The sequence below is a fragment of the Poecilia latipinna genome, unplaced genomic scaffold, assembly GCF_001443285.1.
Source record: "Poecilia latipinna isolate Pla-1442-1.1 unplaced genomic scaffold, P_latipinna-1.0 Scaffold5175, whole genome shotgun sequence".
NCBI classification, from domain to species: domain Eukaryota; kingdom Metazoa; phylum Chordata; class Actinopteri; order Cyprinodontiformes; family Poeciliidae; genus Poecilia; species Poecilia latipinna.
In genome coordinates, this window is record NW_015117791.1 from 1 (window position 1) to 14,037 (window position 14,037).

Consider the following 14,037-nt stretch of genomic DNA (forward strand, 5'->3'; position numbering starts at 1 on the left):
TATATATATATATATATGCTTCTTGTGTTCTATGTTCAGCTTGTTCAATATTACTTAACCTGAATGAGACCATCAGTAGAGATGACAATGAACAAGTCTAGCATAACCTCTGATTTATGCTCATCAGTATCTGATGCTTCAGCAGCTTATTGATCTGCTATGTATCGCTGTATCTGGTTCAGAAAATCAAATTAACAAAGAACCAACCTGTAAAACCAGAGTCCAGGTTAGCAGCTGATACAGTAGAATCACAAACATTAAACTGAATTGAGCAGAGTGGTGGCTACATTGAGGGTTAGAGCCAGGGGAAGAAGCAGTGGGCAAAGGTTCAGGCAGCACGTCAAAGACTAGGCACTCTATTGATTCTAAAACATTAATCTGGAGGTGTTTCAGGATATTTATATTTTCACTGTAAATTTTGAACTGAACTAACTGAGCAATAGGACAGGATTGATACAATTGCAGATTGTAGCATTTCTGTTGCTGGGACAGAGATGCTAATTGAGAATGTGCTTGGTTTGCAGCTTGTCTAGTGCCATTATCACCTTTGGAAGTGCAGGGATCCCACAAACAGGAGCTGTGACCACGATCCTGATTCTGACAGCTGTGGGACTGCCTGCAGAGGATGCTGCCATTCTGGTTGGGGTGGAGTGGATTCTGTAGGTTCAACTTGATTCTCAAAGCCTGCTACTTGTGTTTAAAGAGTACTTTCACCATCAAACTGTGGAGTCACTTTGGATGGAGTTATACTGCTCTGCTATCAGACAGCTTGAAATTATTCTTAAAAAGGGCATGATTTTTAACTTGCATAATAAACTAATGTCTAGGATCACCTACCAGTGGAGAAAGCCTGAGGAGAGCTTGTGTAGTAATGATTGATAAATCTACATTTGGAGAATGATGTCAACATCAGTCTGAACTGTAGAAGACCTGGTGCATCTGGTTGTTGTAGACTGAGGCAAAGAAAACCTTCAAGAAAAACATAGTAGAGTCTGACAGCATGTTTGTTCTCTTCTGTGCCCTTCAGAGACCATTTCATCACCGTGGTGAATGTGCTGGTAAATGTCTTTGGTGTTGTTATCACCAACCATATGTGGCATGACGACCTAATAAGCCTGGACAAAATACCAAGGTAAATGAAATCATTAAAATGATGTGTTCATGTGCAAAGACACAATGTTGCCAAAAGTAACCTAGTTTCACCCGGGATGATACGATGTTAGTAAGCAACGAGCAGGTTGCACTTTTTTCTGCTGTGACAGGACTCCAGATTCAGGAAAAAGCAGAAGGGTTGATCTCTATAAATATGTGCATGAAAAGTGCTGTGACAACGGAACAATTACAATCAAACACTGATCCCCAGATGCTGGGTGCATATCTGTTTTATGCCGGTTGCTTTTTCTGCTGAGAGAGCTAACGGTTGTGGCTGTATAGGCTGTGTACCTGTCACCTGACGGCAATGTCAGGCTGACATTCTCAGCACATCTCTCTCTCATGGTCCTGAGTGCACCAATGGTAGAGGAGCTGAACTGCTTCTTTGCTCTCTGTGAAACCTGTCAGCAGTTCTCTTCTGCTCCAGCCTTGCACAGCCCCAGCTGGTTTCTATATCACTTCACTCTCTGGACATGAGCATGATGTCAGACTAGTGGTCCTGGCAGCGAACCACATCATTTTTTTTTACCATTTCAAGATCCCAACCCTGTGGGAACAGTTGGAAAATGGCTTCTTCCTGTTAGCACATGATTGAGCACCAGTACACAAACCAGTGTCCAGAACATGTATTATTGCATTTTGCACGGAAGAACTAAGGAAAAGAAATCTTGAATGTAGATTGTTACAAGTCATTTACACTAAGTGGTAAAACAAGGGGTATTTTAGTCACTTCTTGTCTTGAACTTTATTGACCATGTTTTCCATTTTACCTGTTAGCGATGATAGGATTCGTTCCATCAAGGAGATCGAGCTGGACTTATCCTTTTTGGACTCTGATGAAGAGTTCATTCCCTCCGTTTCCTCCTCCGCCTCAGAATCCAATTCACCCCGAAGATGGGATCTTCTCAGCATAGAAACACCAACAAGCTGAAACCTCTGGACAGGGATGTCACCATCCTGGGGTGTCGGAGCTGATCTTTTCCTTGTTTGCCGATATTTATTATCGGTAGAATGGGGCTATATCATTTTATTTATCTGTATTTAGTTTCTTATTTATTTTAGTTTTTGAAACTTTTAAATTATTGATTTGTGTAATAATATTTTATTGATGTGTAAGTTGTTAATATCTACATAATAAAAGTATTGTTATGTGAATATAATTCATCTATTCTATTATACATTTTATTTCCGTTATTTTTCCTTTTGCATGTTATGTATTATTATTTTTATTTTTTTTTTATCTTTCTCCTTCGACAATAGAAATATTTGTCCAGTGTTTCCTCACTAATCAACATGAACTGCCACAGTTTCTCATCTTCTATAATCGATTTTCTCCCACTTCCAGACCAACCTTGTTTTTTGAGGTTTGTTTTGTCTGTTTACTTGATTTGATCATATGGATCATTTCACTGTGTGTCTCCAAGTGATTAAATGTAATTACAACAGTAATTTTGTATTGCACTTGAGTGTATGACACGTACTCTGTATACAAAGTTTGACTGATTGATTGGTACAACAATACTTTGTAAATCAATAAGGTTCTGTATGTTGCATAACCAGGTTTACTGCTTCAGACTGAAAAAAATAACTGTAAAAAAGTTATTTCTATGAATGACCTTATGAACATTGCATGAAATCATTTTGTGATAAAAGCATTTCATATCAGTCGATGTCCATAATTATTGTTAATCTTTTGTTTTATTTATCTGAAATACTGCCAAACTGGTGGCGTGACTTATGCAGAGTTTTCACTTCACACTGTTTATTTTTAAGCAGTTAAAAGGCAAAGTGGTGAATCCTTAAACTACTGCTGGGCAAATTACTAAACAGGTTGTTGCTGGGTAACCAAAGAGGGAGTAAGTTAGTTGATGTAACAACATTTCTTAGCTGGCCGTGAGAAGTTGAGTAGGGAGTCTTTCTTGTGGTAATATTATTAGAAATGCTTTTGCTTTTTAATTTAAAAAATAAATAACATTGTTTTCATTATCTGAACCAAAATCCATGTCTCTAGGGAAACCAGGCATAAAAATATTTCTGTGAACTAAGAAATTAACAAATCAACTCAACGGAAACATGATTGTTAGCACATCAAATTACTGTAAAACACATTATATACTTCTTAAAATATTTCATGTTCACATTATTACAAGCTCTATAATACAGAAAGCTACAAATATCTTCCCAGATCGCTACAAGAGGTCTTTCCTGCCAACAGCCATCACCATCTACAATAACTCTTTGAAGAACTTGAATTAATATGAGTAACAACATATTAATGAAGTATTTTTGAATTTGAAGTAGTTATTTATTTTACCAAGGTATCCGTAGAGACTGAAAATGCTTTGCAGGGCATTTTTTGAAAAGTGGGTCAAATGTCTTGAACAGCTGGGAGTAACTGGTCCATCTGACTGGACCACAGAAACACAAATACAATGAGAGAAAACCTACTTCAGGTATTTTGCTTACTTGGAGTTGCCTTGGGTAAGTATTTACTTCTTTTCTACTGGTGATTTTTATTTTTTTTATTTTATTGATTTATCTTTGTAGTGTAATTCTGCTTGATGAGATAGTGGTTAGCGGTTAAACAGATGTGCTTAAGCGGAGTTTTATCTAAATGTGAGTTTTAATACACAGATGAAATGTTTAATTTTTTAAAAGTATTTTCTCTTAATGCTATTGAAATGCAGCTTAATACACTACACCAAACCACTTCATGTCAAATTTTCTGATGACACAGCTATTCTCTGCCTCATTTCAGACACATCACATTTAACCACCGACAGCAGATTAAAAACTGTCTTCAGTGTTGTGAGGAACATTTTCTGATCCTTAACATCCAAATATCACAGGAGCCTTGTGGAGATTTGGATTTTGTGTTACTTTTAGCTCTCTTGTGTGTTGTGTTTTCCCATTTACTGCTTAATTGATTCCACCGTTGTCTTCTTGATGGTAACAGCTGTGCCTCGTTTTCTGATTATGCTGCGTAGGTATTTAGTCTTTCATTTCTTTATCCTGAGTTGTGGGTTTCTTGTCGATGCTTACGGTTATTTGGGTTACTAGAGCTACCTGTTCTAGTAACAGGTGTCTGTTTGAAATCCCACTTGAAGTACTAAAAACGCTGCGTTTCCTCACCTCTACCAGCTGTGTGAGTGGTGGCATTCTTCTCAACTAGAGAAATCATGACAAACCTATTTTTGATCTATTCTTTAGAATACAAATTGACAACAAACTCTCGTGGACTGCTCAGGTTGACTCAGTCAGTAACAGGGTCCTGTAGCAACTACACTTTCTGTGCAGGTTGAGGGCCTCTTGTGTCAGTCAAAAAATGATGTTGCTCTTTCAACATACTGAAATAGAGAAAGCACCATTAACTCAGTGATTCTCGAGAATGGGGACAAAATGGGTTTAAATTTTCCCTTTTTTTAAAATTATTTCTCAACCTTATGTATGCAAATATGACAATGTTTTTGAAATGTAAAGACGCTGAGGTGCAGGCTCCCATTTGCAACATTTTTTTAAAAATTACATTTTCAATCGACCTGACCCAGGTCTTTGTCATCACCATCTGACAAAAAATAAATATAAAATAATTTTTATTATACCCTATGAGTGATATTTTTACTCAGTCTTAGACAAATGCTTCTCAAGAAACAAAAGAAATATTTAAAACAAAAAGACCATCTGACGGAGTTGACACAGAACTTAAGGTGGTGACAAACTAGTGAGTAAAAAGAAATACTTGATACATATGAAGTAATGCAATTTATGTAAAACACATTAAAATGAATTAATTGCATATTTAAGTGAGATTTGACAACAATTTCACAGAGTCTTAAAAACTCTGATGGAGTTGACATCTGACAGAGTTGACAAAAAGCCAAACTACCTCAATTTAAATGATATTCTGAAGGAGGTAATATTGTAGATCATCAGGTCCATGAAATCTTTCCAGTTTACCAAAATTAAGCTTTTAAATTTCATCAACGTTTTGTAAATTATCAGTTGGAGTTGGCACATCATGGTTATGACGAACAATTTAGGAATAAAACAGAAGAAAATCTAAAGAATAACATAAGCTAACCAGAGCTAATTAGCCCTCTTAGCAAAGGAAGAGAAAGGAAGAGGTTATGGGGTCCTCAGAAGTTCTGGTGCCCCCCAATAATGCCTGATTTTTTTTTTTTTACATTCTTTTTATGTCTGACGGTGTTGACAAAAACTAGGGACAAATTTCAGTGGAGTTGGAAAATATATAAAAATGATTTTTAATTCAATTTTTATTGATACTTTTATAATTATTTATATGACTACTTATACTTAATTGTCATAATATATAATTTTAGTATTTCTTTAATTGTTTTAAACTATTATAATGTGTTGAGTTCCTGGGCTTTTACAGGCATCATCCACCAACTACAATGTTTAAAATAAAAAAAAATATTCAGCAAACACAAGGAAAATATACATTGTTGTGCTCACATGACCCAGGTTAGTTCAGTCAGATATTTGAAAAAATATATATTTTGTGTATATTTTATTCAGGCTGCACAGTGGTGCAGTTGGTAGAGCTGTTGCCTTGCAGCAAGAAGGTTCTGGGTTTGATTCCCAGCACTGGTCTTTCTGCATGTTCTCCCTGTGCATGCGTGGGTTTTCTCCGGGTACTCCAGTTTCCTCCCACAGTCCAAAAACATTGGCCTCTCCAAATTGTCCCTAGGTATGAATTTGTGTGTCTCTGTGTTGCCCTGCGACAGACTGGCGACCTGTCCAGGTTGTACCCCGCCTTTCGCCCGGAACGTTAGCTGGAGATAGGCACCAGCAACCCTCCTGACCCCACTGACGGACAAGGGTGTAAAGAAAATGGATGGATGGATGTTTTATTCAAATTTTGTGCTTTATCCATAAGACCTGTTTTGTCCCTATACTCAAGAATCACTGAGCTGCATCATTAGGTTCAGCATTTCTGCCTGGATTTGGAACCTCTGTCTAAATGAAGGCTAACCCCACTTGTCTCACATAAAGCAATTTCCCCTTGGGGATCAATAAAATATATTTTATTCTGTTTTGTAAACCGCTATGAACTGCTGCTACTGGGGGTCAAGCAGTATGCTTCACTTCAGAACATTTTCAATTAAACTATAATCACACGGGCTCAGAAAATAATTTCAAACCTCCCTCATATTCTCCATTCAGAGTATCAGTTTCTTAACTCTGTCTAAAACAGTGTTTCTCAAACCTGGTCCTCACCGCCCCCCTGCTCTGCATGTTTTAGATGTGCCTCTATTCCAGAACAGCTGATTCAAATGATTGCATGACCATCAAGTACTGCAGAAGCCTGTTAATCACCCAGAGATACAATTCATGTGTGTGGCAGAAGGGAAATACCTAAAACATGCAGGACAGGGGGCAGTGAGGACCAGGGTTGAGAAACACTGGTCTAAAAGATCCTGCATGTCAACTGAACAGCTGCAAGGACTTAATCCAGGGGTCCCCAATCTTTTTCCTGCGAGGGCCACATAGCTGTTCCTTTCTCTGGTCGAGGGCCGGTCTGAGTTTTTGGAGAAAGAAACCTTAAAGAATTCTTGTCGACGGGGAGGGGGGGGGGGGGGGGCTGCCCTGTCTCCTGGTGGATTAGCTCAGAGGATAAAATCAGCTTCACTCTGTCATATAGGCCCATCATTGATCTCTCAATATTGAGGAAATCAGGACCGATTTATTGGTGCACCAACACCAGCAATCCTTACATCATTTGATCTATTGGACATTTTTCATCGTGACTGTGAGACAGAAACTTGGCAGCAGCCGAGTGAATTCTTTCGCCTCAGTGACTTCGTCACGACAAGGTTTGTTTACGTCACCAAGTGCTGAGACTCGAGCTGTGGAGGGGTCTGGCAATGACCCACTGCGAGAACCGGAAGGTCTCACTGTGACATATGCCTGCCTTCCTCTCCTTTGGGCTGTCTACCTCTTTTAAGAAAGACTTTGCTGCTCTGATTGTCCATCTCTAAGCCCTCTCACCGAATGTCATACGGATTTTATCGTTCACGTTGATGATGCTGATCTCTCCTCCTCCAGTGTGTGTCCTTGGATCCACATCCAAGGACACACACTGGACCTTTTAAGCTGCTCTGTCTGGATTTACTCCTCTGAACTTCTCCTGATGATCTTCCTTTTACTGATTATTTGCTGCTCTCTTTTAATGTTAAACTCCATTGCTCTTCCTCCAAACTTTTATGGCCCCACTCTTTCTGTTATATTAAAAATTTTTGTTTTATCACACATTGCTGACCATTTCACCATTGTTCATACTTCTGACCCAGATGACCTTCTTTGCATCCGTAATAATGGCCTCACCAATATCCTTGATTTCCTCAATCCCTTGAAAACCCAGCCAGTGCACCTTGGTACACTCCTGAACTTTGTTCCAGGTTCTTTCTATAAACAATAACCTTGGCCCCATCTCTTCTTCATGCATGACTGTTGAACTTCTGTCCCCTCCGCTGCTGACATTGCTGACGCTTTTTGCCAGTGTAAACCGTCTTCCAGCCAGTCCAAACTTTTTCCTACAGTTCTCGTCAAACCCTGTCTCAATTCTCTGCTTCCTATCATTACTAACATCATCCATTCCTCTCTGTCCTCTGGTATCATCCCAGCGGAAGCTAGCGCAGAAACACAAACCAAACATCCAATGGAAGGAATCCAGCAAGGAGACACGAAGTGAACACAAATGGAACGAGAAAGTAACAGAGAAGTGACAAGAGGACCAGGGGTCGGGTCACAGGGGTAGCAGCTTAAGATGGGAGGACGAGACTTCCCTCTCCCCTGCTACTTGTTCCAGCCACAGGATCCCAAGGCGTTCCCAGGCCAGCCGAGAAACATAGTCCCTCCAGCGTGTCCTGGGTCTTCCCCAGGGCCTCCTTCCGGTGGGACGTGCCCGGAAAACCTCAGCAGGGAGGCGTCCAGGAGGCATCTTAACCATATGCCCAAGCCCCCTCAACTGACTCCTCTCGATGTGAAGGAACAGCAACTCTACTCTGAATCCCTGCCGGATGACCGAGCTCCTCACCCTACCTCTAAGGAGAACGACCACGCTGCAGCAAACAGAAAGGGGCGGGGACGGACCACTGTCAGTCTCATACCTTATTTGGAAATGGGACCATTGCAATCTGGAAGTGAAGGGCGCGCTATTTCCTATACCTCCGTTTTTATTTTCTTTTGAAATCTGTGATATGTTTTCACCTTTAGGAAGGAGTTTCACTCTCAGAATGTATTTGAACTTCTCTCTTTTATTTACTTCACGGTAGCTCACAGTTTTTAGCAAATTCTGTAGCTTTCGGTGTACTTCTAAATCTGCTCCTTAGTCGCATCTTTTCGGGGTCCATCGCTGCCTCTAGTGGCGTGGGGGTGGTAACACAACCAATATAATTACATTACTAAATCAGAATACCACAAAGTCTTTATTATTTACTATTAATTCTGGCATTACTGGCACCGTAAAAGACAAATTTCCTCACAAAACAACATATTTTTTCATTTTCTTATGGAAGTAGAGCTAATTAAATGAGATAAACAAGAACTGAAAGTGATTCCAGTTTCACTTAATGGCCAACCTGTTGAAACTGTGGCAAATTTTAAATACCTCGAGTCGTTCCTGGACAGTCAGCTCAACTTTGCTGAAAACACTGACTATATTTTTAAGAACTATTCTCAGACACTCTACTTTTTATGAAGACCTTAGGGTTACCCAGCTTGAGGTTGTGTACAACCTCTAGTTAGGTAGAGGTTGTTGAGTTAAATGTTAAAACTAAACATTCTAACTTGAGTTTTAACTCAATTCAAGTTGAAACAACATTTTAACTCAAGTTTTAACATTTTATCTCCTTGGCTGATTTGGTCACATGAGCTGCAGACTAACAGAATCTTTTAAGAATACTTTCAATGGCAGGAATAACAGCAGGTAAATAGTGGTAAAACCTAAAACAACTCTGTCTGAACTGTTTGCTGAAAGAACATGAAAGATGGCAAGAAATATTTTAGCAGAGAACGTCCATTCTCATTATTCATCAGTTTGAACCTTTGAGCTCATGAAGGTGTTACTGTGTCCCTCTGGTAACTAGGAACATCTATTAGATGTCATTTATTGACATTGCAATAATTATTCTTTACAAAACTAAATAACATTTACCTATAGCATGCTAAGTGTTTTGCTCTGTTCACAAATTGTTGATAATCAATCAATTAATTAAATCTTTATTCCAGACACAAAAAAGGTAAAAAGGTAAAAACAAGAGAAAATTAAAAATAAACATGACGTATTATTCACCGAGTCACAAATAAATGATGACGCCAATGATTCTATAATCTTGACAAGAGTCTCACTGTACTAAAAGCAGGATTTACTAAAATTGCAATTATATTATTGCATGACACCGATAATCTACACATGCATTTATACATAAGATTCCTGAGCACAGCTGCACATGTGGAAACAGCATTATGTACAAACATATGGCTAGCACTACTCCATCTAGGCACTTTGAGTAGAAGCCTCATGCCATCATTGTATACCACATAAAGTTTCTGCAGACTACTTTTTTTGTATCGTCGCCACAGATGGGCCGTGTAATAATGTGATTCATGAATATGATTTATCGATTTAGAGTCAAAGGAAAATGTCCTCGCTGATTGATTAATTTCATCTTATTTTTTTCCTATATATAAGACTCTACCAACAAAAAGTTTCTCAATAATATACATGGCACTGTAAAAACAAAATATTTTTTGCTAATATCTGTTTAACAGCCCTGGTTGTAACAACCTGGGTTATTATTCTTCTGTACCTAATTCATTAGTTTGTTATTGACTTTTGCTCAATTAAATTTCTTATGTATTCACTGTGAATGGTATTTTTATTATAGTTGATCATGTTGTTTTTCATGTCTCCTTTTGTCTTTTGTTCCTTCTATAATTGATGGAGATATATAGATATTGTTTATAATGCATAAAAATATTGTCATTTAATTAGCTCTACATCCTTAGGAAAATGAAAAAAATATGTTGTTTTATAAGATAATTTATTTTTTACTGTTCCAGTCATGCCAAATTAATATAAAATAATAAATACGTTGCGGTATTCTGGTTTAGTAATGCAAGTATATAAGTTGTGTTACCACCCTCACGCCACTAGAGGCAGTAGCAAGCCCGAAAAGATGCGACTAAGGAGCAGATTTAGAAGTAAACCGAAAGCTACAGAATTTGCTAAAAACTGTGAGCTGCGCTAAAGTAAATAAAAGGATAAAAGAAAGAAGTTCAAATACACTCTGAGATTGAAACTCCTTCCTAAAGGTGAAAATATATCCCAGATTTCAAAAGAAAATAAAAACGAAAGTATAGGAAATAGCGCCCCCTTCACTTCCGGATTGCAATGGTCCCGTTTCCAAATAAGGTATGAGACTGTCAGTGGTCCGTACTAGCGGAACAAGTCAGCGTCGGGCCGGGTGGCGGGGCCAATGACCGGGCCCCTCACGTGTATCACTTGTGTTGCCTGAAACTGTTGAGCGGGGTGGGAAGGGGGGGGGCGCTTTGGGCCGCGTTTGTCGTTTGATTTTTACTCAGGAAGCACATTGGCTAGACCTTGAATGAAACGGTCACTGGGACTGACTACTATATATTCCATTGAGGGGTAACTTGCAGTATTCTCGTTCACTGGGGTAAACCTGGCGCCTCTCACTTTGGGCAACTCCAGAGTGGAATGAATGTCCAGGCCTTCTCAAGGAGACTGGTTCCAGAACCAGAGCCATGCTTTGAGGTGAGACCAACTATTTCTAGCCAGAACCTCTCCGCCTCACACACTAGTTCCCACCAGAGAGGTGACATTCCACGACCCAAGAGCCAGCTTCTGCAACTGAGGATTGGACCGCCAGGGTCCCCTCCCTCGGCCACCACCCATCCCACATTGCACCCAATCCCTTTGGGCCCTCTCACAGGTGGTGGGCCCATGGGAGGGGGTCCCATGTCTCCTCTTCGGGCTGAGCCCGGCTGGGCTCCATGGGTAGAAGCCCGGCCACCAGTCGCTCGCCATCGTGCCCCATCTCCAGGCCTGGCTTCAGAGTGGCTCCCCAGAGAGGGAACGCCAAATCCAAAGTTCTCGTCCATCAAAAGGGTCTTCAGGCTGCACTTTGTCTGGTCCCTCACCTAGGACCTGTCTGCCTTGGGTGACACAACCATGGGCAGAAAGCCCAAGACAGCATAGCTCCTAGGATCATTGGACACTCAAACCCCTCCACCACGATAAGATGGCAGCCCAAGGAGAGGGAACCAGGGAGGTGTGAAGTTTTAAAAAATATATACTTATTGTTATGGGAGTTTGTTGATCCTTTCATCTTTTAATCTGTTTTATATCATGATTGTGGAAGCTGTTTATATTGTCCCCAGCATTTCCATTTATGAAATAGCAGTATTAAACAAAAGATTGTAGGGGGAGTTGTTCTGCAGTCATTTCATCGTGAACCATTGTATCACCATGGCAACATGGCATTTTGTTACTCTGTGGTTAGTTTTATTGTGTGGTTCGTTAACATAGATGTAAAATGTTAAAATTTGAAATTTACATGTGATCTTGGATGCATTAAAGTGAAGCTCAGTAAATAAGGAGATTACTGAAAATTTATTTTTATTTCAGTAGCTCAGTTCACAAACTGATGGATGGTTTGTAGATGTTTGTTTTTACAGTGAAAACACAATATTTAACAAATTATTACAACACATATAACTTTTGAATATTCAGCATTAGGGTGCAATGTTGCCTATAGACAAACTGAAAAAATATAGAAAATATGTCTGCAAAATGTATCATTTACTATTTTTATGAAGGACTCCCATTTACTTCTTAAGGTTATTACATGATGAAGTTTGTTTTTTTTTCATATCTATTTTGTATGAATGTTTTTTGTTGTTTTTTTGTTTGTTTTTTTGCCCTACAGGGTTTGGCATTGGGTTTCTGCTGAGGGCTACAACTCTTGTAACTGAAGAATTGAAAGAGTGGATCAAAGTACCAGGGGAAATGCTTATCAACATGCTTAAGATGTTTGCTGTATCCCTCATTGTGACAAGCGTGGTTGCAGGCAAACTAAATATGAATTCAGATACTTGATATATTTAACTTATAATTGTTATAGAGATAGATTGAAAAGATGCTCACTCATCTTTTTGAGGATATTTTTGTATATATGTTGATTAAAACATGCGATTATATGCTCTCTTTTCTCAGGAGTAACTGGATTAAACACCAGAGTGTCCAGGAAAACAGCTATCATCACAGGGACCTTCGTCTGTGGCTCTACCTCAATAGCCGTAATTCTCGGTAAATTTATCATGGGTAGCAGATTTTAAGATAGATTTATGAAGACCGCTATTGTTTGTTCTGTGTTATTGCTTTTGACATCCTGCCTGATACTTTGTGTTGCAGGAATGTTTCTGGCTCTCACAATCAAGCCTGGTGTGTTAGAACATGACTTACGCAATGACGAAGGGGGTGTGTCAACCTTTGTCTTGCATGTGATCTTGCAGGATCTTATAAGGTGAGACAAAATTCATGATTTCCTGTAATGTGTTCCAGTACAGAAAAGATCAAATAGATATTTTATCATCTTTGATTACCATCAGTTAAACTATCTGTCAGGACTCTGGATTTTTGGGTTTGGTTTTGATCTTATTTATCATTATGTTTTAGTTCATTTTAGGTTAGCCCTTCACGGTCATTTCACATTTATTATTTGAGGTTATTTAGTGTGATTACAATTGCCTTGTTGTTTTCCTTATCATCCCTTCATAGTGTTTCTAGTTAGGTATATTTTTTTCTTAGGTTCTGTTTTTCTTGTATCTCTGAGTCTACGTCAAGCTTCTTTAGTGATTTTAGTTTATTTGTATTTAATCATTATAGTTCCCTCTGTAGTGTTTCTAGATCTTATTTTGTCACTTTATGGTTTTTTAGTCTTTCTTTAGTAATTCTAGTTAGGCTATCTCTTTGCTCAGATCTTCTAGTTTCTATAGCTCTCTGTCCCCTAGTTCTTATTGTTAGATCAGCCTTCTTTCTGTTTATGTTTGTCCCTCCTGTCTTTTTGTCTTCTAGTTTATCAGGTTTTCTTTGGTATTAGTGTTTTCTTTCGTTTTAGAGATATTTTCAGGTCCCTGGTGTTTCCTCTGTTTTTTCCCCAGTTTAACTCCTTAGCTTCCTCGTGTCATCTTCTCCCCTCCCATCAGCTAGCTCCTGTGAAAACTATTCACACCTGCAACCAGTTATCTCATCTTGTTAGGTCCATTGTTCCACTTACTACCTCCCAGTATTTAAACTCCTCTGTCACAACTCGCTAGTCTGTCTTGTCACCCTGATCGTCACTACCCATGTTTCCCTCCCTGGATTACCTGTTGTTCCCTTGTGTTTCCAGTTTGTTTTGTTTTTGGATTTTCTTCTATCCTTGGATTTTGGATTTTTTGTTGGTTGATTTTCTTCATTAAAACATCCACTTAGTGAGTGATGGGTAGATGAGGCGTCATGTATCGTTTCGACACAGAATCGACAAAACCGTGTCGATTCTGTGTCGATACTGTGTCACTCAATACTGACACCTGCTGGACATTAAACATTCCTACAGGCAACGTAGTGATTTGATGACCTAGTAGTCTATACAAGATTTAAGTCTTCGTATTTTATTGAATATTCTATATTGTATTATGTCATATCTTCAGTTACATTTAAAATATATTTGATATACAGTCAATAAATAATGTGAACATGTACCATAAAGTGAAAATTTAAGTGAATGTGTTTGAATGAGGATGCTTGTTGACTGTTTTTCCCCCCCACAGATTTTTATAAAAAATAAAAAAAAG

At 38.8% G+C, this 14,037-nt stretch overlaps 2 protein-coding genes across 2 annotated transcripts; both read left to right on the plus strand.

The window, feature by feature from the left end:
• Nucleotides 1–470: 470 nt before the first annotated feature.
• LOC106943344 (excitatory amino acid transporter 3-like) lies at nucleotides 471–2,312 on the plus strand. The gene is made up of 3 exons (XM_015026650.1): nucleotides 471–659; nucleotides 1,028–1,132; nucleotides 1,930–2,312. The coding sequence occupies exons 1-3, from the start codon at nucleotides 508–510 to the stop codon at nucleotides 2,081–2,083; spliced, it is 411 nt and encodes a 136-aa protein (XP_014882136.1). The 5' UTR covers nucleotides 471–507; the 3' UTR covers nucleotides 2,084–2,312.
• A 1,178-nt stretch (nucleotides 2,313–3,490) lies between these two features.
• On the plus strand, nucleotides 3,491–12,725 carry LOC106943345 (excitatory amino acid transporter 3-like; the record flags this gene model as incomplete). The annotated part of the gene is made up of 4 exons (XM_015026652.1): nucleotides 3,491–3,633; nucleotides 12,129–12,269; nucleotides 12,416–12,508; nucleotides 12,614–12,725. Coding segments are annotated over exons 1-4 (395 nt in total), but the record flags the coding sequence as incomplete, so codon positions are not given.
• Between the last annotated feature and the right edge of the window lie 1,312 nt (nucleotides 12,726–14,037).